This window comes from Gallinula chloropus (assembly GCF_964237585.1).
Source record: "Gallinula chloropus genome assembly, chromosome: 2".
Taxonomy (NCBI): Eukaryota; Metazoa; Chordata; class Aves; order Gruiformes; family Rallidae; genus Gallinula; species Gallinula chloropus.
The window spans coordinates 31487151-31513562 of NC_140086.1; the positions used below are offsets into that span (position 1 = coordinate 31487151).

Here is a 26412-nt window from a genome sequence, read left to right on the forward strand (position 1 = left end):
AGAAGTGCTAGAAATCTTTAACCAATCTGTTGTAGAGTTGTCAACACTGGCTTCTCATTGCATTTGATAACCCAACAGGAGTAAAAAAGCATTAGCAGCTCAGATTATTAATCAAAAATCAGTATTATTCTCTAAATCCCTTCCTGGGATTGCCCTGCCCACCAGCCCAGTCACTCTGCACTACCATTCCTTATCCCTCCTGACCCCAAAACTATTTCGTCTCCTCTCCCTCCATCAGAATTTGGTTACACCATTCTTCCTCTTGTCACCCTGCTCAGCTTTCACAGGGCTCACCTGCTGTCCCGCTCTCCTTTGAGAGGGGCTCTGACCTCGCTGGAGTCCTGGAGGAGAAGAAGCAACAGCCTGGAGGAAGGAGCAACCTCCTGAAGGCAGGCGGGCAGGCAGGCGGGCCTGGGATGTTTTATGTGTCCCTAAGAGCCTGCCTGAGCCTCTCTGGCTCCTGCTACTGTGCTCCTAAACCGGAGAACCCAGGTAGTCCTTTGTGAAACAATTATTGTTGAACTGACAACTAAAAGCTTGGTTATCAGTTAACAATCTCTGCTTTTATGTTTTTATGTTTATTCACCAAAACCTCCGGGCAAGAAGCGTCAAGTCAGCTGTATCCGACAGCGGTCCCGGAACTCACCCGACGAAAGGGCTGAATACAGAGTTCAAATAAAGGCTGAAGTGTGACGTGTTGTGGAAGTTAACAGACATGTCTCTGCAAGCCCAACTATCCTCTGTCATCACTATGTTCTACAAGAGATCCTTTGGTCTCCATTTTGTTATTTCTTATTTGTTCATGCTAGCACATCAATCCAGTGCAGTGCTAACATGTATATCATTCCTAATTTTGATTCTGTTCTTGCTGAAATGAAAACACACAGACCGTTGAAAACCTCAAGGAGATCTCTCACCGTTTATCACGGTATGTGGCAGATAGATAGGAACAGGATCTTCAGTTAAGTGTTTGTAACTTAGGTAACTGTGAACACAGGCCACTACAGAAGATCAAAGTCTTAATACTAGGAGGTACTGGAATTAATCCATCTCTGTGTCCTTGAGGTACAAGTATGAAGGAACTGAGAGTACAGTTTCAATTCATAGTGGAATTTATGTTTAGGGCAAAAGCGAAGTGTAAGTTTTTGTCAAATCTAAACCTTAGTTCTGAATGTTCAGTTTAGAAATAAAACTAAAAAATATTCTTTTTTCTTTTTTTCCCTTCCACAAATCTATCCTGTAGGCAACATCAGCTTCAGAGAAACATGACTGATCCATTCAACAAGGTATCAAGAAGCTAAACACTCAGGAAAATAGATGGGAGATTTCGTGGCAGTGTGTACCAGGGGCCTTGAGTGCTGTTCTGCTGAGATGGGCCATGCCGATGTTGCCGTGCAGCTGATCAAAGCTGCAGTAAAACATCTGGAAACATCACTTCTGGATGTGTGGGGAAATCCTGCTGGAAGACTGGATATGCCAGAATTTGCCAGTGATTCCGTTGCAGATTTCATCCAGAGATGGAAACCTTGAAAGAATGGTTGAGAAAATTGAAACAAATTGCATGGTTAGACATGGAAAGAACTTCATTGTTTCCTTAAGAGTGGGTGCTGCCCTGGCTATAGTTTCTTGCACAGAAAGCATTGCATGCTATATTCCAAAACGAATAAATATCATGACTTTTTGACAAGGTGTGACAAATTACCCCAGTGTTAGAGGTGAAGCTTCAGCTGGATGCTGACATGTGTACATGTGGCCTGTTGGCATGTATCTAAAACACAGAACGTGTGGCAAGAGCTGTACTGAACACTGAAAAGGGATTTACTGTTAATTCCCTTGCAAATGGAAAGGAATACATGGCTCAAAAATAACATGGAAATGCAGAATTAAAACTTACTTATAGAAGAAGAGGGTAGGAAAAGCATGTATAACTGTAACTTAAGTGTAATTCAATCTCAGGCTTTAATAAATGGTATAGAAGCCTATAATAAATTTAGATGGTGACCACTATAGCTTAAAACTCTATTTGGAAACTATTTCAATTTAAAAACTTTTCAGAAAGGTATATTAAATCTTAAAGTGCAGAGTACTATAATTAAAACTGGAAATGGTTTCCTTAATGATGCTGGAGTTATCTCAACAGGCTGTAGATTGCTCGGTTCCAATTTTTCACCTCAAAAAAACCCCCCAAACCCAAACCGGCCTCTTCTCAGCTTGCCTTCAGAAAGTTCCATTATTTTATTTTCCATTTGTGTTTTTTGGGGAGAGGTGAAATAATTCTATCGCGCCCAGGCCCGAGACATCCAGCAGCCCGTCCCGCGTGCCGAGGCTGCCGGGCGCTCCCGGCCCTCCTGCCATTTGAACAGCCTCAGCGCCGGCGGGAGAGCGCTGGCGGGGACGGGCCGGCTCCTCGCTCCCTTCGGCGTACCCGGGGTGAAGCAGGTGGGCGGCGGCGACCGGCGCCGCTCCGCAGGGAATCCCGCCCGCGACTGCGGGCGGAGGCAGCGCGGCCCCGCGCAGCGCCCGGCGGAGCCGCGGTCGGCGGGAATCCAGTCCGGGTTTTGGTGCCGGGGACCAGCGGCGGCGAGGAAGGGCGAGCGGGAGCGGACCCCGCGCCGCGCCCGACAGCCGGGCCGGGCGGGCAGCCGGCGGCCGAGGAAGAGGCGGCGGCGAAGAAGGGCGGCGGGAGCAGGTGGGCGAGCGGCGGGGCGGCCGCGCCCGCGGGCCCCCATGGCCGCGACGCGCCCGCTGCGCACACCCGCCGCCGCCCCCCGGTGAGCGCCGCCGCCGCCCCTTGGGCTCGGCGCTGCCGCTGTGCGCCCGCGGCGGGGCCGTTGCCCGCAGCCGGGGCTGAGCGCGGCGGGAGGCGGGCCGGGCCGGGCGGGCGGAGGCACCATGCAGGCGCGGCGCTTGGCCAAGCGCTCCAGCATGGGCAGCCGGCGGCTGAGCGCGGGGCCGGCGGCCGCTCAGGCTGACGGGGTCCGGCCCCCCAAGCCCGAGAGCGCCTGGAGGCCGCCCCGGCGGGAGGGCTCTGCCGCGGCGCTGGAGGAGGAGGACGAAGACGAGGACGTGGTGGTTGAGGTGGAGGAGGAAGAGGAGGAGGAGGAGTGCGGCCTGGGGAGTCCCCCCCCGGCGCTGACCGGCCACGGCAAAGGCCCCCTCCGGGGGAGCCTGAAGGTGCGTCCCGGGAGGGCGAGGGCGGGAGCGGGGCGGTGGCGGCAGCCGCCCGGCCCGGCTCCGCGCCGGCGGAGACCGGGGGGGGCGCTCGGGCGGGGGTGCCGGGCTGGCGGGGCGGGGCAGGCCGAACCGGCCGGTGCCCCGGGCCGGGGGAGCGGTGGGGGCGGCTGCCGTGTCCCGCCCTGGGCGGCCTGCGCCTGGCGGCGGGGCTGGGAGCGGGCAAGCGGCGGGGCGGCCCCTGGGGCGCCTGGGGTGTTGCGGGGGACCGGGTGCCGCTGACCGGCCCGCGCTCAACAAGTCCCGGAGGAAGAGAGTGCCCGCTGCGGCCCGTTGGGAAGGCGGCGGCGAGCTGGTTCCGCGGTCTCCGGAGCTCCGGGGACGGCCGGTGCGGGCAGCGGCGTGGGGAGTCCCCGGTATCCGAAGTAGTTTCGGTATTGAGAATAAAGACTTTGCTGGGTGAAGTGCGCGGCGGCGGCGGGGCTGTTGGGGGTGCGAAGGATGTTCGGCCCGGCCCTTCGCACGGAGGCTGTTCCCGGGCGAGAGTCGTGCCCGCGCGCCGCGTGCGTTACGCGGTGCCGGGCGGGGCGCCGGGGGGCCCCCCCGAGAGGGAAGGCGGCCGCGGTCAGGAGACCTGGAGGGGCGGCGTGTGACCCGTTCCTGAGCGCAGCAGTGCTGTGCAGCGACGCGGTTCAGGTCCCCGTGGAAGTGTGCTCGGGCGGTCCGCGGACTTCGGTGTGTCTTGGAGCAACCTGCTGAACGCTCAGAGGCTGAGATCCCGCAGGCTCCAGCTTCGTTAGGTTATCCTGAGGGCTTTTCTGCCATTGCTGTCCTCTTGGGATAACCCGGGCAGTGGGGTTAAGCCTGTGTGTAGGTGTACAAGGACCTGTGTGGTAGGAGTGCACTGGTTATAGAAAATAAACATGTGTGGAAGTTTAAAATGTTGGATTTTTTTTTATTTATTTTGGATTTTTTTTTTTTTTTAAAAATCTAGACAGCAATTCTTCCTTAACAGGAGAACAGGGTTGGCCTAGCAGTAGTGTCATAATGCCATTGGGGTCTTCCCTGTATCCACAGAAGAAGAAAGAAAAATAAAAAAGGAAACAAAACCAAACCAAAAAAGTGACGACAACAAAAAAAGGAAAGCGCCACAAAAATACAAGTCATCCCCATATTGCTTCAGAGCAAGTTTGTTCCAAGGGTGACAGGATAAATCGGACCCTGTTGGACCACTGGTCCCTGTGTGTGTAGCTCTGCAGTGAGCCTGGCAAAGGCTGGGAGATGTGGGTGTGGTCTGGCTGGGTCAGACCGTCCCTGTGCCTGAGGCTTTGCAGGCTGGGATAACGCTGCTGCCACAAAACCTCCTGGCTCTCGGCTGGCAGCTTAAGGATGAAGGACACCAAAATGTGCTCCTGGTCCCATCAGTCTCCCCGTCGCACCAGAACTCCAAGGTGGAGGAGGCGTAGAGAAACTTCCCCTGTGTATGTATGAGGTAAAAAGTGCGAAATTCCCCGATGGAGCAGTTACCTGACATAGCAGCTGGATTACATAGGTACCATCTGCATACACATGGGATGTTGGAGTCTACTCTTTGCCAACCCTCAGCAAGGTTTTGAGTGGTAGGTCTGTTAATATGAAGTTGCTGGTATTTCTGCCTTGCGCTTGAGACTGTGCCTAATAACAACATAATGTTTGCATGTATGTGCTTCCTTGGACAGTAGATCTGCCTTGTAGATGAGTAACGTGCATTAGGCTACTTTCAGAGTATGCAGTAAACTCTCAAGCCATCTGCAGCACTGTAGTTCAGTACAGCACAGGTAGTTACCCTTTTTGGGTAAACCCTGCTGGGTTTTTGTATTCAGTATTTATACTTCTGAGCACTAAAACCTAAGAAAACTCTTACGATTTAACATTTTAAAGAAATTGTCTTTCTTTTCTGTATACTTATTTAGGGATTGTTAGTGTAGGAGTACATAAAGCTTAATCTAAGGGTTCTTCCAAGTATTTTTAAAGCAACAGATTATAAGCTTGAGGAAAATGGGCATGAAACACATGCAGGGCATGAACTGCAAAACTGCAGGATGGTAATAAGGCTGGCACGATCTGGCTGTGGTTTGTCAAATTGGATTCCTGTCAAATGGAGAACTGGGAGGGGGTCAGCAGCATTTGATTCCCAGACCTGCCCTTCCAAGTTGGGATCTAGGAGCAAAGGAAGTTGAAAGTGTGTCTATTGCTGAGTTAGGGCATAAATTGTTGCCATATCAAATACCCTTCAGAACCTGTCCTGAAGAGCTTCAGAATTTAATCAGACTTGAAAGCAGAGTGTTTCAGGTGCTGGTTTTGCAGATAATGCAATTAGGAAGCAGGACACAATGTTTTGGTGTGTGGTATAGGTACAGATGATGTGCACGAACAACTGATGTCTGCCCTTGGGTGGAACGGCATTTTAAAGCTGGAGGCTTCATGGGCTCTTCACAAAGTCACTTCTATGGAGTCCCTGTGATACATGGATAAATGCTTTGTAGGGTCATCAGCAGAACTAGTATTTTTTTAAAAGTGCCTGAGAATTTGGTCCACTAGTCAAGATGAAGAAAGTACCTGCACCATCAAGTATTACAGCAGTGGTGTCTCCTCCTGAAATAAGTTCACGCTGGGGTTGCACCACTGGTGATCCATTTTTGACCCTCGCTCTTAATCATGGGGTGGAGAAAGGAATTAGTACTTCATAAAGACGAGTTTCTTCAGGTTCTAAAATCTTGTAAGGAGGGAACAGATATGACAAAACAGTGAGACAGTTGATCATGGGGAAGATGCAGAAATTGTCTCTCTATATTGCTGTAGGCACATAGATGTCTAAGCAGAGGGTGCTGGACAACACTGCTGTTTGTTGGGGTTTTTTATTAATTCTTTTCCCCTCCTATTGTAACATGATACTGGAAGAGGAATGAGCATGATGTGTGTAGCTGGGTGTTAATGGCAGGATAGCAAGAGAGACTTTTGAGAGCCAGTAAAGCCTTGTCGAGAAGTGCTGGGATGTCGTAGTTTATCAGGACTGGTTCATTCATCTGTGTAGGAAAACAAATAACACCAAGGTGCTGATTATACAGACTCATTTTGCACGCAGAACTCTTTCTTTGCAGCCCATGCTTGCTGCTTTGGCTGCATCTAGATTTCCAGCCGTTTGAAATTAGATGAAAAAGAATAAATAGCATAATTACCAGTACTTTGTGTTGAAGCGTGGATTAATTTGCAGCCCTGTTTATTCCTTTATTCCGTCTTTTGTGTGGAGCTTGTTTCAGATACCACAAGCAGCCACATTAGTACCACGATTGGGGTTAATTCCATCTGTGGAAACCGGTCTTTTCTGTTGATACAAGGAGAAGGTTAGGAAGCAGGGCCTGTCAGCAGTCTGCAGTGCTGGGCTTACCTGGCACTGGGTAAGCAAGCCCCGCTGCAAGTCGCAGAGCTATGCTAATTTGCCTGTAAACCACTAAAGCACCGTGTGCCTGAGGGTTGGGGCTGGTGGTGAACAGGGGCTTGTGATAACCTGCCCACATGTTGCATTGTTTTCTCCACTGTTGGTAAAGGGGTTAGTTGTTTCTTCTGGTTAGCCCAGTTGAGCTGCCACTTTCTATCCAGCCCAATTTCTGTCCCTGGGGTCAGAGTATGAACTCAAGACATTTCTAACCCTCCTGACAATGGGGGCTGCTCATGTTCTTTAAGTGTTATATTGCTGTGGTCTCTGCACTTTACCTTGACAGAAGCATCCAGGAAATTATCCATTCCAGATACTGGCTTGTGTGTAATGATTTGTTCCTGCAAATACGCAGCTCCCAAAATCATGGGAAACGAGCAGGTCAAGATCCTGACAACCAAAGACCCCTGAGTGCTGTGCTGTGACACTGGAGGAGCATAAAAGCCCCAGCTGTGTAAGCAGGATTCCAACTTCATGGCCATTGGGCTCAGTTTTGCCCACCTTGCAAAGTGGCAGTTGCAGCAAGGACAAAGTCTGGAGCGCGTATGAGGCTGCGCTGAAGGTTTCAGAGCAGGGGTGAAAGGTACTGGTAGGAATCTAGGTGAATCCTTGTAAAAAGTATGCTTTTGGCCATGATGGGGTTTCTTTTCTGGTTGTGGGTTTGTGGTGGTGGCAGATTTTTTGGGTGTTGTTTTTTTTTTTTTAAATATAGAAACATTTGTGTAATGTATGGAATATAAAAGAATGTTAAGAATTTGGAAGGAATTAGTTGCCTGTTACATGTTGCTTGGCTGGGTTGAATCTTCTCTCTGCTCTTTTTCTCCTTTTCTCTGCATTCTTTATAAAACCAGGTGTGAATTCATTGTTATCCTTTAAATCAAATTTTCAGCTTCACTATTTCACTGGATTTCAGGCTCATCTTGGTCAAAACTTGTTTTTTTGCTTCATTAGCAGAGTGCTATTTAATAAGTGCCAAATGCCCATGCAAGTGTATTTTAACAGGCAGTTTGCACAATGCAAACTTCAAACACCAAATTCACTTAGCAGTGGAGAGATGTCAGAGACATATTAGGAACTTGAATACTAACCAAAGAGCAAAGGGAAATGTTCCCTCTCAGATAAATAACACTAAAGATATTTTTTATCAATGCTAATAGTTATTACAGTACCAGAACTCACATTGTGATCTTGGAGCTGGATCCTTTTAGGCTGGGCTGTGTGCAAACCTAGAACGTAACCCTGCTCTACCCTTTTCTATGAAGTTGAAGAGTAATACAAGAGAAGACAAACGGATTCACGTAGCAATGGTTTTGAACTTGAAAAGGGGAGATTTAGGTTGGGTATTAGGAAAAAGTTCTTCAATATGAGGGTGGTGGATCACTGGAACAGGTTGCCTAGAGAACTGTGGAGGCCCCATCCCTAGAGATGTTCAGGGTCAGGCTTGAAGGGATTCCGAGCAACCTGATCTAGTGACGATGTCCCTCCTTACTTCAGGGGGGTTGGACTAGATGACCTCTAAAGGTCCCTTCCAACCTAACACATTCACTGCAGAGAACTACTGAAGGGTGAGACAAGAGAAGACAGATTCACACCAGTGCTTAGCCATGGTTTTGTAACTAGATAAACTAGATTTTAAGTTCCAAACTTTGTTTAGTTTCATGTAGTCATTGAGCGAAAACCTGGCCAAGTGAAGTTGATGTGGAAATTGCATGGCTAGACTTGGGATTTTTTTCTTCATTATTATTAAAAAATACCCCAAACCAGTTTATACGTAGTCTGGATTAGTGGGAGCAGAGCTGAGGGTGGTGAGGCTGTAAGCTCTTTGGGTTTTTTTCCTCTCCGCTCTTCCATAATGAAGAATGAACAGGAGTAATTTGCTGAGGACTTTTGATGTAATTTTTTTGGTTATGTTTTTGTTGGACACAGACCAAGCATAACTACTTTGCACTTAAAAGTGTTTGTATCAGAAAGCTGTAACTATGTGACAATAGAGGCAGGTGGGGTTGCTAACAGTTTTGATGTCTATTTCCTAGACTGTTTTCAGCCTAGAACGAATTCATCTGAGGATCATCAGTTGGCAGTGTGTGTGCAGTGTATACCTGTAGATAGAGGTGTGCTGTTTGGTCTTTATCACAGAACCACAGAGTGGTTGAGGTTGGAAGTGACTTTGGGAGGTCATCTTGTCCAAGTCCTCTGCTCAGGCAGGGCCATCTAGAGCTGGTTGCCTAGCACCATGTCACAGACAGCTTCTGAAAGTCTCAAGGCTGGAGACTCCACAGCCTCTCTGGGCAACCTGTGACAGTGCTTGGTCACCCTCACAGTGAAAAAGTGTGTCCTGATATTCAGAGAGGACCTCTCATGTTTCAGTATGTGCCCATTGCCTCTGGTCCTGTCACTGGGCACCACTGAAAAGAGCCTGGCTGTGTCTTCCTTGTACCTTCCCTTCAGGTACTTAAGGACATTGATAAGGTTCCCCCCAAGCCTTCTCTTCTCCAGGCTGAGCAGTCCCAGGTCTCTCAACCTTCTCTCACAGGACAGATGCTCCAGTCCCCTCATCTTTGTTGCCCTTTGTTGGACACTATTGACATGCCCACGTGTATCGTGTTCTGGGGAGCCCAGATCTGGACCCAGCACTCCAGGTGTGGCCTCACCAGTGCTAAGCAAAGTGGTAGGAACATCTTCCTCCACCTGCTGGAGGTACTTTAATGCATCCTGGGACATGACTCACTGTCTTTGCTGCAAGGTTGTATTGCTGGCTCATGTAGAACTTGGTGTCTGCCAGGATGCCCAGATGCTTTTCTGCAAAGCTGCTTTCTAACTGGGCAGCCCCCAGCATGCACTGGTGCCTGAGGCTGTTCCTCCACATGTGCATTTTTTTATGCTTAACCCCTTGGTGAACTTCATGAGGTTCCTGTTGGCTCATTCCTCCAGGCTGTCAAAGTCTCTCTGGATGGGGGCATGACCTGCTGGGTTATCAGCCACTCCTCCCAGTTTTATGTCATCTGCAAACATGCTGAGGCTGCATTCTGCATCTAGAGATGTTGAACAGGACTGATCCGGTAGTGACCTCTGGGGTACATCATTTACTGGACTCCAACTAGGCTTTGTGCCACTGATGAACATCCTTTGGGCCCAGCTGTTCAGTTTTCAGCCCACCTCACTGCTGCTCATAATAATCATCAGCTTGCATATGAGGATGTTGTGGAAGATGGCATCAAAAACCTTCCTGAAGCCTAGAGATACAATATCCACTGTTCTCTATTCTCTCCCGGGCCAGTCATTTAATTCTAGAAGTGCATCAGGCTGACTGCTGCTGATAATTTTCTTGCCTTTCATACACTTGGAAATGGTTTCTAGAATTAGGTACTTAATCACCTTCCTGGGGATCAAGGTGAAGCTGACCAGCCTGTAGTTCCCTGGGCCTTCCTTCTTGAAGGTGGAAGTGATATTATTTTTGCACCTGAAAACTAAAGACTGTGAAAGTATTTGTCATAGTCTGGTAATTAACATTTGTGATGTGTCCTATGACAGCTGTGGACGCACAGACCGTCAGTGCCTTTCCTGACCCTGTGCTCTTCCAGCCTTGCTTCTGACCCAAGGTTATGGAGAAGCCTAACGGTTCTGTACATCGGCTTTCGACCCTTGAGTAATAGTCTCTTTCCTCGGTTGCTAGATGAGAAATTCCAGTGATATGAGCGCACCAGAGAGATGGTAGCAGACTGCACGATAAATCTGTGCCTCAGACTGTGCCATTTGGCCATCTCAAAGATAGGAAGAGCTTTGCTGCTTGGGCAGTAGGGAGCGTGCTGGACATGGCTTGTGTCTTTCTAAATAACAATTGTGGACTGAGCAGTGATGTTTTTTGATGGTGGGTTGGGTTTTTTTCCCTCAGAGTGAGTGCCCATTGGCTTTGTAATACTTTCAAGTGATTTACTGAATTGCTTTTTTCTAAAAATAGCCAGCAGCTTGACCATTCCCGCTGCTTGCGGCCAGCCCGAAGGCTACAGAAGGAGGTAGGCTGGGAGAGAAACTCAGAGGAGTGCGTTTGTTTATTTGCAAAGATTGATTGGGAAATACAAAGCAAACAGAAAGCCGGTGCATTAGCTCCTGTGGTGAACAGCTTCAGTTTCAGGGACTCGTGTTGACATTTTTCACTGCAGCGCGTTGCCGAGCAGAGCGTGTAGGAATTTAATGTTACCGCTGCTGCTGAACAATCTGTGATGGGATCACTTTCACCCCCCTCTGGCGCCTTGCCAAACTTTCCAATCCCAAAGGACGATTGCAGAGACATTTGTCTCATTGTATTAAAAAAGTACATGTGTGGGTGGTTTTTGTTGTTTGACAACAAAACTAATGAAGACAGGAAACCGAACAACTTCTGTTGCTGGAACTTTGGATAAAAATGTACATCTCTTCATTGGTGGTTTTGCAAAAAATAATCACATTTCCATAAAATTCTGACCCGGATGAAGTGATGGAAAGGTCCTGCTAGTTTAAGCAGATTTGGGATTTCAGCCCGATTCTGTAACCACAAGGGTGAATCCATTAGTCTCCTAAAACCCTCCCACAGCAGTCCTGATAATTTTTATGTATTGCTTCAGACTATAGGAGACCATTATGTTCACTGGACACAGAATCAGAGGGAAGGTAAAATGCCTCAATGATCAGATGCTGAAGTGTGAAATTATATAGCTCATCGTTTTACCATCTTTAATGTATTTTTTTTAACAGAGTGGATAAAAGGTTACTTGAACTTTAGGTAGGCGATGCAATTATGACAAGCAGACAGAAGACTGGGTGGTTACTTAATTTTTGTTTCTGCTTCAGCAGATAAAGTGGCTAATGTCTGTATCATGCTGACACAAAGAACAGATTGTACAGTCGCCCTCTATAAACTGGACTTTGTAAAGTTGGCAAGCTAAGCGTGTGAGCCAGCCTGCTCTTTTGTGTATACACGTGTGTCCCTTGGAAATGGCGGGAAGAACTCTCTGTGGATCAAAAATGCTTTTGACCTCCTATTCTCAAGAAGTCTTTTATTAATGTAATTGCGACAAATCTAAGTACTGCCAAAGGAAAAAAAGACGTTATTCTGCATTAAAAGACTGCGAAAGAGAACACTGATGCAGCTCTTGCTGCTCTTAGGTCTAGGTTAGTTGCAGTTCCTCTGTAGCTTGTGGTTTACTGGTGCTTTGTAAGACTGTGGAAAGGGGTCCTCACCTGGCTTACAGAGCTCCTTGGAGAAAGCAAAAGAATGGTTGGACCTGGGGGGTTTTCTGCTCTAGCCAGTCCCTCCGCTGGAAAAGCAGCCCTTGCAGCACAGCGTGCTTTGTGCCCGGGCACTGTGTGAAACCAGTCTGTGCTTGTGGAGCCATGATGAGGTGATTGAGTATTTTGTTAGTTCCAAAAGGGATAAAGAGTTCTCCTCTTCATCCTTCCTGCAGCTCCCAGCCATGACGGGCTGGCTGCCTTGGGCTTGCGCCAGAATTCATTGTGTGCTTTTGTAGGCTACTGAGGTAGTGGGAAATGTGCAGCAGAGAGTCTGTGGGCTCATTAACTTCAAGGTGACACAGGGAAGGGCTTGTCAAGCATCTTGATAGTGTAGAGGAAAAGATGGAATATCACAGCTAGGGCATATGTAGGAAAGAAAAGAAAGGTGAGAAAAGGAGCAAGCCTTTCTCCTTTAGAGGACAGCAGCCATTTGACTCTTGGGGCTGTGTTTGACTTTAGGCTTGATAGGTTTTTGGGTTCTTTGTGAAGACTATCCTTGGGTGAGACATCACTGCATCCCCTTAGTTTGCATATGGTTTGATAGGGAGCTGGCTTTTTGAGTGGCTGAGGATGAAAATGTCACGTTTGGCCTCCACAGGTTTCTACTAGTGTTATTGTATTGCTTCTAGGGATAATGAGATGAAACTGATACCACTTCTCAGCATAATCAGACCCAAAAATAAACTTTGTTTTTTTTGGCATCTCTCCCACTCTGAACAGGAAAACTAGTAAATGTTTTTGTCTGGAGCCAAATGTAGAATTCTCTTAACTGGGGGCAACAATTCTTGCTTGTTCATCACCTCTGAAGGACCAGGCTTTCTGCTTCCAGGCTTCAGTTAGAGGAAGTAAGAATGTGTGCTTCATTCTAATCTTGTAGTATCTCCTCCAGGCTCTCAGCTGCAGGGATCAGCACAGGCCCTTGAAGCTTTCATTCACAGTGCTTGTAACTTCTGAATGAAGCAACTGTTGGATACATATTTGAATTACCTTGGTTTAATTTCACTGAAATCCCCTCATTTAAACAAAAAAATCAAATGCTCTTTATTCACAGGTTATTAAGACAAATGAGTTATGTTTCCACAGCCTGTTAATTGACCAATGATCTGCAATATCTCCATTGCTTCTGGCCTTAGAAATCTCAACCCTCTCTGTACCTTATTCGCAAAAGATCTTGAAAATAAAGGTAAACCATTTTTACTTTCTTTTCAGTAGACTTACTCTGCTATGTATTTCTGTCCAGACAGAGGAGGCAGGCTTTCAGATAAATGCAGATGAACTGCACAAGGGTTTCTTGCTCAGGAGCAGAGTGGCAGCATTTCAAAGTCTACTAAGCCCGGGGAGTCTCCCACTGCCTCTTAGATGTGCTAAGGGTTTTTTTTTTTTACACTTTCCCAGAGGTGGCTAGTAAGACCTAGGTGTATCCTCCTCTTCTGTCCCTCCATGCTCCTTGGCTAGCCCAGGGCACAGTCCCTCTGATACCCTGTGCGTGGCCAGAGCTTGGCACAGTGGCACCGGGCAGTGCTCACGCTGCTTTTGCCACAGGAGAGGCAGGGGGAACGCGCTGCCTGGCAGGTCCCCTTGCTGCCTGCACAGCCAGGCACGTATGTCACTGCCAGAAAATGTGATAATTGGCTTAGTTAATTTTAAACTCACCATTTGTGAAACCAATAATTAGCAGAGCAGTTATGGTTGCCTGTTCTTGGCCAGCCAAGCCCAGTTTAGCCTAGTGCAGTACCCAGGTGCCCAATGGTGAGTGTGTTTAGCAAAGCTTTAAGTGCAGCAACAGGACTGCTAACTGAGAAACGAACCTGTTCTTTGCAGATTTTCTGCTTTCCATCTGTCCAAGGCTTTCTGAGCTTAGTTTTCCGATGTTTGGGGGCAATGTGTTTCCGAGGGCTAGCTGGGTTTGCAGACTGGTGACCAAAATACAGAGCGTGGGGTTATTTCTGAGACACTTAAATACCTCAAGCACATTTTGAAGGTGTACCTGTTAAATAAATAGCATTAATATTTTTGTAACCGCTACTAATTGGTGTCTGATTATCTTAGAAGTCGTGTTGGGTACTTTTCTGTAAGGAACTTACTGTGGCTGCATACAGGTTGGGGAAGGAAGCTGCCATACTTTGTCTTCACCTGGTGAAGAGAAAGAAGGCTCATGCAGTGGAGAGAAGGCGGCTCGAATCTCTCTCAATCATTTTTGTTTAGACCTGAAAATGGGGTATGGGAAGGGCTGTGGATTCCCAGGGTTCCTCGCTGTCTCCCCACAAAATTTTAGTAACACCTCTCTGTCCAGTGTTAATAATATCTGTGCTTCTTGTGCCTGTTAGTTGAGAGTTTCAGATACCAAATTGGTCATTGCCCTGTTTGGGGTACAAGAGACTTGGATGGGTACTGAATTTCCAAAGTGGGAGTGAAAAGTTTCTGTCCTTCATCTGTATAGAATGGTGTATGATTCCGAAACACCTCAGGCTGATGCTGGGGTATATGCTTTTTGTAGATGAGTTGTATTTAGCCAGGTAAGTGCTGACACACACGTGGTAATGAAAGGGTAGAAACTTCTTGCTGACTCCACTTCTTGCTATCTGACAGCATATCGTGAATTCAGGCAACATAAATGTTTAGGTTTATATTTGAACATTTAGAAAATAAATACTCTGGTCAGTTTTGTGTATTCAGTCAAATGGTGAAGAGAGACTTTGTCCTAGCGTGGTTGGTAATGACCTGTACGTTACTGTACATTAATGCATCCTGTATATTGTACAGTGACCTTACAATCTTCCATATTGTTAGAGCAGCAGTTTACAAATGCTTAGAGTGATTAGATTGACATGGTTTATGTGTAATGAGCAACCGTTGGTGAAGCAAGTAATTAAATGCAAAGTATACTTGAAAAATGTAATAATACATTGAAATTCAGGGCAGATTGTTTCCAAGCATCATTGCAAGAATCTGCCTTATCTCTTTGTGTTCCAGTATGAATAGAGATTTCTGGTGAAATGGAAATGCAATGCATTCTTTCTTTCCAGTGAGGGCACCGTTTTGGGATGACAAAAATTAGTGTCTTTTTATATAAAAAACCCTCTTGTAACAGAGCTTGAACTGGAAATACTGTAGGAGTAGTAAGAATAAACCAAACCTTTGTCCTTTCTGGGATTTAATGCAACTATTTTTTACTTGTATGATATTTTGGTAGTAAGTGTGGTGTTTCACGCTGCTGCTTGTTGTATTTTTCCATGAACTTTACTTCTGATTTCCCTCTTGTTCAGAAAAGTGGCTTATCCGATTCTGTGATTGCAGTCCCTAGAGCATAGCCTAGCTGTTGAGGCTGGCTTGAAAAGAGTCTTGCAGTTGTTGAGCTCTTGTTTTGGATGAACTTTTAAAATGCTTATGATGTTAAATATGTACATGTTGTTATTGTTCTCCATTAACACGCCAGGCTGAAATGTAGGGATTCCTCCTTTCTCTTCCCCCATGTGTTCTGTGAAGGACTAAATGTTACTAAACCCTCGTTTTTAAAAGAAAAAAATCCTGTGATTTTTATTTTATTACCAGACAGAAGTTTGATTGGCAGTCCCTAACGCTTAGCATGCTTACTTCTGTTTCAGAAAAGAGATGGTCACAGACTCAGAATAGAAGAATTGTTTATAAAAACCAGCAGACTTGTATGGCAGGTTGGCTATTGCTAAACCATCTTGTAGCTATTGGTGTTTAATCAAAATAATTTGATGGCATTAGACCAACTGATTACATAGTAAAGGTGATGGAAATAAAAAAAAAATCCTCATCCTGAACTGTCTTCTTTAACACCTGTGTAGTGTTGATATTATATGTAGGCCTAGGTCTCACAAGTTAGAATTATTTATCTATTAATGCAGATTTATCCAGAATTGGAGCAGTGTGTTGGGTGACTGTTGTTGGGGTGGGGTTTTGCTATATTATTTTTTAATTAGTGGGTCTCCTCCTCCCCTTGCCTCCCCCAATTTGGAAAGCAGCCAGTGTGGCTTGCGAGGGATGCTGCTGGTTTTTGAATGAAGTGGCACTGGGGTCAAGTCCAGTTACGGTGGCCTGTCGCTGAAGTAAAGGAAGTATAACTTTACTGGTTGAGAGAGAAAAGGAAGTTTGGACAAAAATGGAGACATGGAAACGACATCCGGACTTTCAAGAGAAGGTGCTGGGGTTTAAGTAGGCTGGTTTCCCAAAGTGTAAAGTCACTAGTATGTTGTTGGGGTTTTTTTAATAGGGAGTTTTGGGTGCAGTCAACTTCTGTACAGATGCTTCCCCCCACTCTCAAAAGATATTTTATATCAGTATAATAAAAGTGAGTTCTTTTATCTGTCTGAACAAAACATGTCACAAAATAGGCCAGGCCTCTAGGATTCAAAATGTGCATGGAGGAGACTTTCTCAGACATCTTTAGTCCTACCAGCATCCCAGTAGACAATGTAAGGAGAAATAGGAGTTTGCTGTGTACCCTCAGAAGGTGAGGGGAGCTGGCTGGGCTGTCACTGCCATCCTGCTGCCAGGCCCTTGCTCTGCTGAGCCTGTTTCCTGGGCTGCTTCTTGGCAGGCAGACGCAATCAGACACACAGCCAGGTCTTCTTCAGCTGGTGTAAATCAGCATAGCTGCGCTGAAGGTGCCGCTCAGGTGAGCGATGCTCTGCGCTGGGCAGCTGCCTTCTGCTTGTGTGTTCCCATCACATCCAGTGCTTGCTGTCCCACTCCTCGTCTGCAAATCAGCCCTCGAGTTGCTTTTTTAAAAAACAATTGCAAAGTAGGCAGGTAGGTGTGGCATGTTTTTTTCTATTGCTATGTGTCTTTGTAGCCCATTACAAAACCTGTTGAAAATGAGCTCTGTGCTCCTGGTGGGCTGCACAAAAAAATAAGAAGTTTGAAAGGATGTAGAAAGGTGGGAGTCAGTTTTTACATTTGAAGGTATATTCCTATACATTAGGGTCACATACAGGTAAATTATGGTAATATTCTTGGCAGTTTAAGACTTTCCACTGCATAGGAAACAGACCTATCAATCCCTCTTAAATGCTAGAGAGCTATATGAAAATAAATAACTTCAGTTTTTAAGCAATGGTGCACCAAAAAAGGGAAGATGCTAAAGCCCAGTCAGGTTGTACTCAAGAGATGATGTATGTATCCTGTCTGTCCTGGTTTTGGCTGGGGTAGAGTTCATTTTCTGTCTAGTAGCTGATGTAGTGCTGTGTTTTAGATTTAGCATGGGAATCATGGTGATAACACACGGATGATCTTAGTTGTTGCCAAGCAGTCAAGAACTTTACGGCTTTTCCTACTGCCCTGCCAAAGAGTTAAGGAGCACCCATGAAGCTGGGAGGGGACACAGTCAGCACAGCTAATCCAAACTGGCCAAAGGGATATTCCATACCTTACAACGACATACTCTGTAACTCAGGGGATGCTGGCCAAGCTGAGGCTTGAGATTAGCTGGGTGTTGGTGGTCTGCAGGCAAGTGAGCAGTTGTACTGTGCATCACTTGTTTTGTATAGTCTTTTATCATTATTTTTTGTTGTTGGTATCTCCCTTTTCTGTCCTATTTAACTGTCTTTATCCAAATCCACAAACTTTACCTTTTTTTTCTGATTCTCTCCCCCATCCTACCACAGCGCGGGGGGAGTGAGTGAACGGCTGCATGCTTGTTTTAGCTGCCTGCTGGGTTAAACCACAACACTGTCAAATGTAAGTCTCTGCATTTGCATATAAATATGAGAGGTGTACTTATTCTGGTGTTTGCTGATCCTTTCATTAGGCAGCTCAATACTTGAGCTGTCTGTTTGATCGATAATTTTTTTTTTTTTTTTTTTTTTGCTGTTCAGGGCAAAATCCAAACTGAAATGTCACTGGAATTGGAGAAGACTGAAAGCTGACTGCAACGTGAGCTCCTTACCAGGATGTGCTTTTGGGCATAACAAAAATTGACTGCAGAGAAGTTAAGGCTTAAGCTATTGAAAAATTGCAGCCTGCACATCCTCTTTAGAGAATAAAGAATTTCTGTAAATCCTCCAAACTTCTGTCAGTGCTGAGCACGCTTTAAGTTGGGCAGGCTTTCTGTTGCAATGCCTGGTCTGGATGAGGAGTGTGGAGTTCAGGATGAGCAACACCTGTAGGCAGGTTAAGATGGCTTTTGCAATGAAAAATTAGTAATACACTGCTGAAAGTTTTAACTGTGGTAATCATTTTGCTGTCATGTGGAATATTGAACTTCTTGATTTAAATAATAATAATGAATCAAGCAGGAACTTAAGGTTGAGGGGTTTACTTTTTAAGTTAAATATATACCATTGTCTTGACAACTTCAACACAAACTAAAACACTTTCCTTTTTTTGTTTGATAAAGTTTCTGCTCAGAAGCCAAAGCAAGAAATGACCTTTGTGTTTTGCAGAACCATTACCAAACTCCTGGGCTGAAGCAGTGCCTGTCTGGGTCTCCTAGAACAGGGCTGTCACGGCACTGCCGCTGCGCTCAGCGAGCGGGATTATATCAAAATGAGCAAAGTGGGGGGGGGGGGGCACTCGGTGACCTGGCTCGTGCCTGTGGAAATGGTTGTGCTATTGGTGTTGAAAACTGGGAATGGGAAGACCAGTGCTTGCAGAGAGGCAGTGGAAGGAGTAAAGCCAGGCCAGACCCCATGTGCGGGGCAGTTCCAGGGCTGAGCTCTGGGGGGAAGGTGCAGGTAATGCCCAGCTGCCATTTCCAAGTGGTGGCATCTCAATAGTTCCCCTTGCCCAGCGGTGATGGAAGTTGTGAAAGGCATGTGAGGGTAACTGTAACTGCAGACAGAAGCAAAGCTAGTTTTTGAAACTTGCAGATGGTTTAAAATTCCTGGTTTTGTGACTGAACTTCCAAGCAATGCTGGTTGCCTGAGGCCAGGTAGCAAAGGACTCGGTTGAAAGTTAGTTGAAGGTTGCTAATGACTTAAGGGTGAAAATACACAATGAATTGCATGGAAAAACAGTTAGCCTATTATCAAATTGCTTATATGAATGATAATTAATCAAGTGTATGGAAAAAACTGTGTGAGGTTTTATCAGTAGTTGATACTGGAGGCAATAAGGTTGGCAAGTACGCAGGTATGATGACAAGAAAAGCCAGACTGTTAGGGAACAACAGAATCATGGAGTTTGAGAATTGCAAAGTATTGGAAGTAATCTCAAGTAAATAGATGTTACAGTGTTAGCATGTCACTGTCTGCAAGACAGGCTGTGTCTGTGTATACTACAGCTTGCCACAAAGCAAGTAACCTGGTCAGTGAAATGACTGTGGCCCTCCTGTGTTCCCCATGTCAACAGCTGCTCGTGGAGGTGGACTTCCAGCAAAAGGTCTCATACCCTTCCAGATAGGGCAGGGGTCTGAAGTGGAAGTGGCTCCTGTAGACATGGATGAATTAAAATAGAAAAAAACTGCCTGTGGGACAGGAGAAGGCTACCAGAGAATGGCCACCTTCTCTTGGCTTTCTCTCATGATCACCTGCCTTTAAAGCAGAGAAGGTGCCTAATTTCCAGTTGCTCTCAAAGGAAAGTTTAGAGAGAGGTTAATATTTCCAAACATCTGTTGAAAATGGAACGGGAGGAGAAGGGTTAGTCTTAGTCTGTTTCTGGCCACTTATGTAGGTGTACTCCTCACACCTCAAGGGAGAACCACCAGGGGATGTTGCGATGGCTGCATCTGGATTAGGCTGGACTTTGTGGGGGTGAATGGCCACATGGTACACAGGGGCTGCCTGGAAGGGTGATGTAGATGTCTTGCTGGTATGCAAATATGACTGTGGTGGACAGCCCAGAGCCCACCGAGCTGTCCTGCATGGTGGAGGGGTGCATGGCAGGAGCTCCCCTAGCCTAGGGACACCCAGTGAGGTTACTCCTTGAGGCTGAGGACTTCTTGCCACAACAAATTCTTGTTAAGTGACTAGTAGCATGCTAAATTTTGAAATGTTAGTTGATTGTGCACACCTGATCCTTTAGACATAAACAATTGATCAATTCCAGGATGAGGACTGGATCCAGACGCACCTAGACTCCTTTCTGGGAAGGTGTTTAGAACTCAAGGGGGTCCTTTCTGAACCTCGTGACTGACCAAGGGTGCCTCCTGACAGTTTGATCAGGTTTTTATGCAGCAGATCACCCAGTGCACTTTGCCACTGAGTCTTGTTAAACCATTGTTGAGTTTACTATCAAACTTTGTTAAATTGCTGGTTTATATCGATAAACATATCATTACTAGCAACTCAGTCCACAACACCATTTAGCTGTTTGGCTGCAGCACTTACAGCTTGAGCTGTTCCTCACTCCCACCCATTTGCACGGGGCTGGCTGTTAACCTGGCCCATGGACCTGTGTAAACCAAGCTGTTATTTGAAGGTATTCGAACTGGTTGTGAATAGTTTTGATACCGATTTTTGGTATTACGGTGTAAGTGTTTTGGTCTTTACATCTTAGACTTTATTTGTACACCTGTAATCTGAATTTGCAGCCTTTTATTATTACTATTTAAGTCCATAAAGAAAACTTAATGTATGGCATAATATGCTTGCTGAAACTGAGTAAAATATTGCAGCTCCATAGATTGATGAAAAAAATATTTGGGTGGGGGTATTTTTTGGGGGTGTTCTTTTTTTTTGGTTTGGGGTTTTTTTTTGTAAAATCTTGTATATATTGGGTTAAAAAAAAATTCATCCTCCTGAATGCCATGTTCAGTCTGGCATTGGAGAATAGGGAAGGAAGGAAGCTGCCCCTCTCCTGTGCTCTTGGTGCTTTCTCCAGTAAGGGATGTGCAGAGCAAGGAGAAAACTGCTGGATCCTCCCTCATAGATGTGCACAGCAGCACCCTTCCACACACAAGTGTAGCAGCTCTTGCCCCGCACAACATTGTGCTCTGCACTGGATAAGGTGGAGATCCTGAGGAGGGAGGAGAAGATACTCTGTGGAAGACTATGTGGCAATGGTGGGAGTGGAATTCAAGGCCTCTACATACCTTTGTTTGGCATTGTTTCATTTCTAGGGGCTGGATGCTGGAACTTGGCTCTTTTCAGGCTTTGTTTTTGCTTCAGTGCATCCTTTCTAAGTCAGTTTAGATGAAAATTGAAGGCAGCTCAGCATTTGTTAAGATCCTCAGATGCTCAGAAAGGACTTGCTGTAAATCTAAGTTTTTTAAAAAACATCATTTAATCAGAACTAAATTTATATTGTTTATATGTGTTCTAATTCTGTGTGATCATATGCTGACTGTTTAGTCTCCCATGCAGATTTTCTTGGTAATGTGTCATCTGTTTGTGCGTGAAGAAGTGTAAAATGACTAATTCTTCCTACTTTGTGCATTCATAAAGTGGCAATTCTAGTTTTGTTCTTGAAGCAACTGCTGAAAGCCCTTCTGTGGAAACACTAGAATGAGATGACATGTACTTTGCAGAACAGTACAAAATTGCCTTGGCAAGATTGTCTTTCCTGTGAGTTTAACGTAGTTTGCTTGCATGGGTTTTATACCTGCTGAGGTTTGAAAGCTACAAACAGGGAGATCTGTGGGGAAAGGATTATATTTTTATTCATTTTAATGTATAAACATATATACATTCATGAATGTTTTAACAAAAAAGGGGTGTAAACTGCAAGAGTTTACATGGGAATTTATGCTTGCTGCTGCTGTTACTATCTGAGTACTCTGTTAGCAGATGCTTCTGCTAGGCTTCGTCTCTTCCACCAAGGAAGCTGGCAGGCTGAAGGGCTAGAGGAGCTCAGCTGATGTAAGGCAGGACAGAGGACTCATGACAGCCCATGGAATAGGTCATCCCCTGTGAAGCTGAGGAAGCCTTGCTGGCCAACGAATGGTGTTTTGGAGGAAAATTAAGATCTTGGGCTTTGTTTTCCTTGTGGGAAGGCAAAGTGGCTCGGTTCTGTTGGCTTTCCGCGCTCTTCACTGCCACCCTGCCATAGGTTGCTTTATAAACACCAGCACATTGTATTCCAGAGAGGTAGCATATTTCTCAAGGTACCTATTTGCTTGGGAGGCCTTTGTGGGAAGCAGCAGGCCTGAAGATCTGGGAAGTGCTGGAAGACACAACCTAACAGTGCTTCTGTGTGTGTCTGTGCTCCTCAGCACTGGCTGTCAGTGGGGCAGCTGCCTGGGCTCTTGGCGGTGGTCCTGCCAGCATGGCTTGCTCCCCTTGGCCTTTTGGCAGCTGAATTAGATGCTAGTGAATTATTTTTATGCTCAGTGAGAAACCCTTGTTACAAACAGAACTGTTAAAGAACCCAATAAGTGGCTGTTAGAAGCACCTCAGTTTCTTGGTTGCCTTTTGTCTGGCTAAGCTCTACTGTTTTTCCCTGGAAATATGGGAGGAGGGCAGCTTGAATTTCTTTTGCATAGTAAGACAGCACAGATGTGTATACATTAAATATATGTTACATATACTGTGGTTTCTGATATTCCAGTTTGAGTACCTTTGCAATTTAGCATTCAGAGGTAACATTGCTTTATCAAATGGACAAGAATTACTTATTTTCCTGGTAGTCTTCAACACCATTGAGAAATTAGTGGCAGTTTCAGAATTTGTGAAGGGCAAAGAAACTACACTCTCTGATTCAAAAAACTAATTAGAAGTAAATGCCTGTGGGCATTGAGTCCTACACACACATATTTTAGGAGAATTAGAAGAAAATTGAGTAATTGCTTTTAATTTTACAGGCAGCCAGCATCAAGCGTGAAATGACCTTCCCTGCATTTCAACAGGAGGATGTAAAAAGTGACATCAGTCAAAAACTGCCAGACCAACAGTTTCTCCTGTTCACCACAAAGGAGGAAGATTTAAAAACAGCAGAGACCAAAAAACCCAACAGAGCTCATGAGTATGAAAAGGAAAACACTCGTTCTGTTTGTCTTCTGGAACAGAAGCGCAAGGTTGTTTCTTCAAATATTGATGTGCCTCCAGCAAGGTAAGGAAAGTTGGCGGTTTTAAATTGTGTTTTGTTTTAAGCCTTTTTTTTCTTGCTTTTTTTTTTTTAGTGGGATATTAGAGGCAAATTTGGAAGTCATACAATGAAATAAGACTTGTATTCATGTCCAAAGTCAACCACAACTCCACTACTTGAGTGAGACGCTAGAAAATTGCAAACACTGGTAGCAGAAACTGAGACCATCTGCAGTGTAGGGCTTTGAATTGCTTTTGCAATGTTTTTGCTTTTCTAACACGCTGCAACTGAGGTACTCCCAGAAGAGGATGTGTCCTAACAGGAAGAGATTGTTGATAGAGATTTGTCCCAAGAAATAATGTTCTAAATTAGACACAGAAGCATTTTATCTGCTAGCAATTTCTTTTTTTTTTTGTTTTTACTGTCAAACATGCAGCTGCTTTATATTCGCAGCAGCATGCGGTGACTAACTCTGCGTAGCGAGGCTGTAGTACCTTATGTTCTGTTGTATCCCTACATAGGTGTATAGCTAGGTCATAATGTGGTCTATGAAATTAATGAACAGAAAATAGTAGTTAGGAAAAGCCAAAGCAGGGAAGTCAAATTTGTACAAAATGAGGATTTGGAGATTTTGGCATTGGTTTGCTATTCCTTGAGGATCTGTTGTAAATGCATGTAAGTGGTTGTGACTTCAGAATTCACATCTGGGTAATTACACTTTTAATTAGGAGCTATTTTTAGGGAAGTATTTTGAGAAAAATAATTGTTCTTTAATCTAAGCCTTCACCTATGTCACAGCAAGAAATACAATGTTTATTTGCCTATTTATTTTTTTTTCCTTCCTGATATTTAAATGGAATAACAGTAAGAGAAGAAACTGAGAATTTCACACTGGCTAGTGATTTAATGAGAAGGGACTTCAAAATACAGAGTTCAGAGCCTTGAACTTTTGGGAGGGTCTTCACTGCTTTGAAAATTACTCCTCTAGGAAATGCTGAACATCAGTATAAAAGAAACGTATGCTAAACACACTCACTTGTATCAGTGGTGAAAAATTGACAACAAATTGGGTATTTTACGTTGCTAGAGAAGTGCTTTTTCTTTTTGTTGTTCATTATTTCATGTTGGCATCAGACTGTCTGCAAAGATTTCTTTTTTTCCTTGAACTGTCTGATAAATTCACCTGCATATAATTTTCAGTGACACACCTTTGAAGTTTATAGTGCCACTTAAAAATATGTAGTCAAACTGACTATTTTGTTGTTTTTTGCTTTGTTTGCTTTCTAAAAACCAGCATAAACCAGCAGGTTCTACCATAACATCCAAAACAGATTGACCGTCATTTTCCACAGAGAATGACACTTGTGAAATCTGTGAAGTTCACAAGGGGGTTGACAGGATTTTCCTGCCTACGTACACATGGATATAGTAAAAAACTATGCATTAAAAGCTTGAAAATGTTAGTATACTTATTTGAGACTTTCACCAGTAACCAACCCTGTAATGGCTCAGTACCCTTCTCATTCCGGCTTACGTGTCTCAAAATGAATAGGATCATCAGAAAATTCAGGTCAGCAGGGACCTCAGGAAGTCACCTAGTCCAACCTCCTGCTCAAACCATATATGTGAGGCATTTCCATTTTACAATTAAGGCAGCCAAAATAGAGGATTTAAGTGCATTTTTGTGTGGCGTCATGCAGGTAATCCACCTAAAGAAGTCAAGCTCTCCTGTTCTGTAACTGCTCAATCATCCCTCTTTTCTGTAAGAAGGTGGAAAAGTGAACGATTAACGTCTCTACTGACTTCATCATTGTGACACTGGTTGTGAGCACAAGCTACTGCAGGTGATAGGAAATATGTTAATTTGCAAAGGTGTCTTCTGAAATTGTTCATTTTCCTGTATTTTCTTGTGAACAGGTAAATGATCATATTACGTTGTCGCATGTTTTCAGATATGCAGGTTAAGCTGCTGCTTTAACAGAATTAGAGAATGAAGTAGAAGACAAATCCTAGTGTCTAAGTGTGATAGTATCATAAACATCTCTCGTTATTGCTACGGTTTGGAGGACAAGTTTAAATTTCCCTTTTAATCTGAGGTGGTTTATTGGGACATTTTTCTACATGGGGCAGGAAGAGTGCCAAAACCTTTGCCGTTGTACCAAGTATTTGTTGTTGCAGTTAAGGCAATATGCAGTCCGTTCTCCTCTTCAGCACAGTTTGATCTCTTAAGTCATACTCTTGAGAAGCGGGAGTCTGGACGTTTGATATTCTGTGGTCTCTTTATAAGACTCTTCCAATCTTCTATCTAGGACTGTGCTGATGGAGTTGTGGTTTCCCAGAGGTGAATTCCTCATCTGTTCTCCATCTGGCAGGACTTACTGAGTCAACTGTTTCTTCTCTGATGAGCAAATCCATCCACCCACCTTTCCAGCTTGATGATTGCCTCACAGATTGTCATACCCATGTGTGAAAGGTCATCTTGAATCAATCAGATGTTGTTTACAAAAGTATGGAAGAAATACAGAGTTTAATATGGTCTTCAGTTTCTTATTGCAACATTGCACCCTCTTTACAAAAACCTTTCATTTTGCAGTGTAAAAATGCTGTGGAAATGAAGCTTGGTATTTATTTTGTTTTAAAACCATAGAGAAGCTGAGGTTACCCACTTCATACGGCAAGGTAAAGGGTAACCTTAAATTTTGCAGTATCTCACTAAAGCCAGGATAAGTATGTAAGTGATTTTGAGACAGAAGTTTGTCATACTGCAGAATCCTTATTAACAGGAGAATATGAGTATCTCTGTATGAGCTCTGAAAAAGTGTCTGCCAAAGAGCTGGTAACGTGGATAAGTATCCTTCACTTTCACCACAAAATGAAACAAAGCCCATCCCACCTTACCTGTTTTTAAGGATCTCAATGAGTAAGAATGAAAATCTTTGTAAGGCATTGTGTGCAAAATAACTAACAGTTCAGAAAACACCAGCATAATAATTATTGCTTCTGAAGCCTTCAGCCTTGGGCTTTTGTTATTGCTTATAAGCTCTGAAATTTTAGAAATGTGAAAACACCTGAGCTGAGTCAGTGGTGTTTGGGGTGCACTGAAGGGACAGTGGATGAATCTGTGGAGCAGGGACAGGCTGACAGATGTCTCATGTGCAGGAAAACGGAAAACTAGTAGGAATCATGGACACTTTGTTTGTTAATGAAATCTGGAAAGAAGGGGTAGATCTAATTAATTAATACAACAATAAAAGAACCTGAACCCACACTTCTGATACTCCAGCCAAATGCATAACTGTTGGGCTACGAATTAGATCTCATTAACCCAACAGTTAGGCACTTGCCTGGAGTGTGGATGGTGTGGGTTGAGGTTCTTTCATCATTGTGTTTGGAGCAAGGACCTGAATTGCAGTCTCAGGTGTACAGAGGTGCTTATTCAAGGTGCTTCATAGGGCAGCTCTTTAAAATTATAGTGGCAGGCTAAGTGTAGCAGACCTGAAACAAATATTTTATTGCCATTCTGGACAATTTTAATATGCAAATTGAATTAAATTTTAAAGTTCATTGTT

At 44.7% G+C, this 26412-nt stretch overlaps 1 protein-coding gene across 1 annotated transcript in view; it reads left to right on the forward strand.

Moving 5' to 3' along the window:
• Window positions 1–2892: 2892 nt before the first annotated feature.
• The window catches only part of ZNF704 (zinc finger protein 704), a gene marked incomplete at its 5' end in the record, with an annotated part of 92885 nt that continues 69365 nt past the window's right edge, over window positions 2893–26412 (forward strand). Inside the window, 2 exons of the mRNA XM_084260426.1 lie at window positions 2893–3174; window positions 22620–22867. Of these exons, the coding sequence (XP_084116552.1) occupies window positions 2893–3174; window positions 22620–22867 (530 nt within the window). The remainder of the gene's footprint in view (window positions 3175–22619; window positions 22868–26412) is intronic.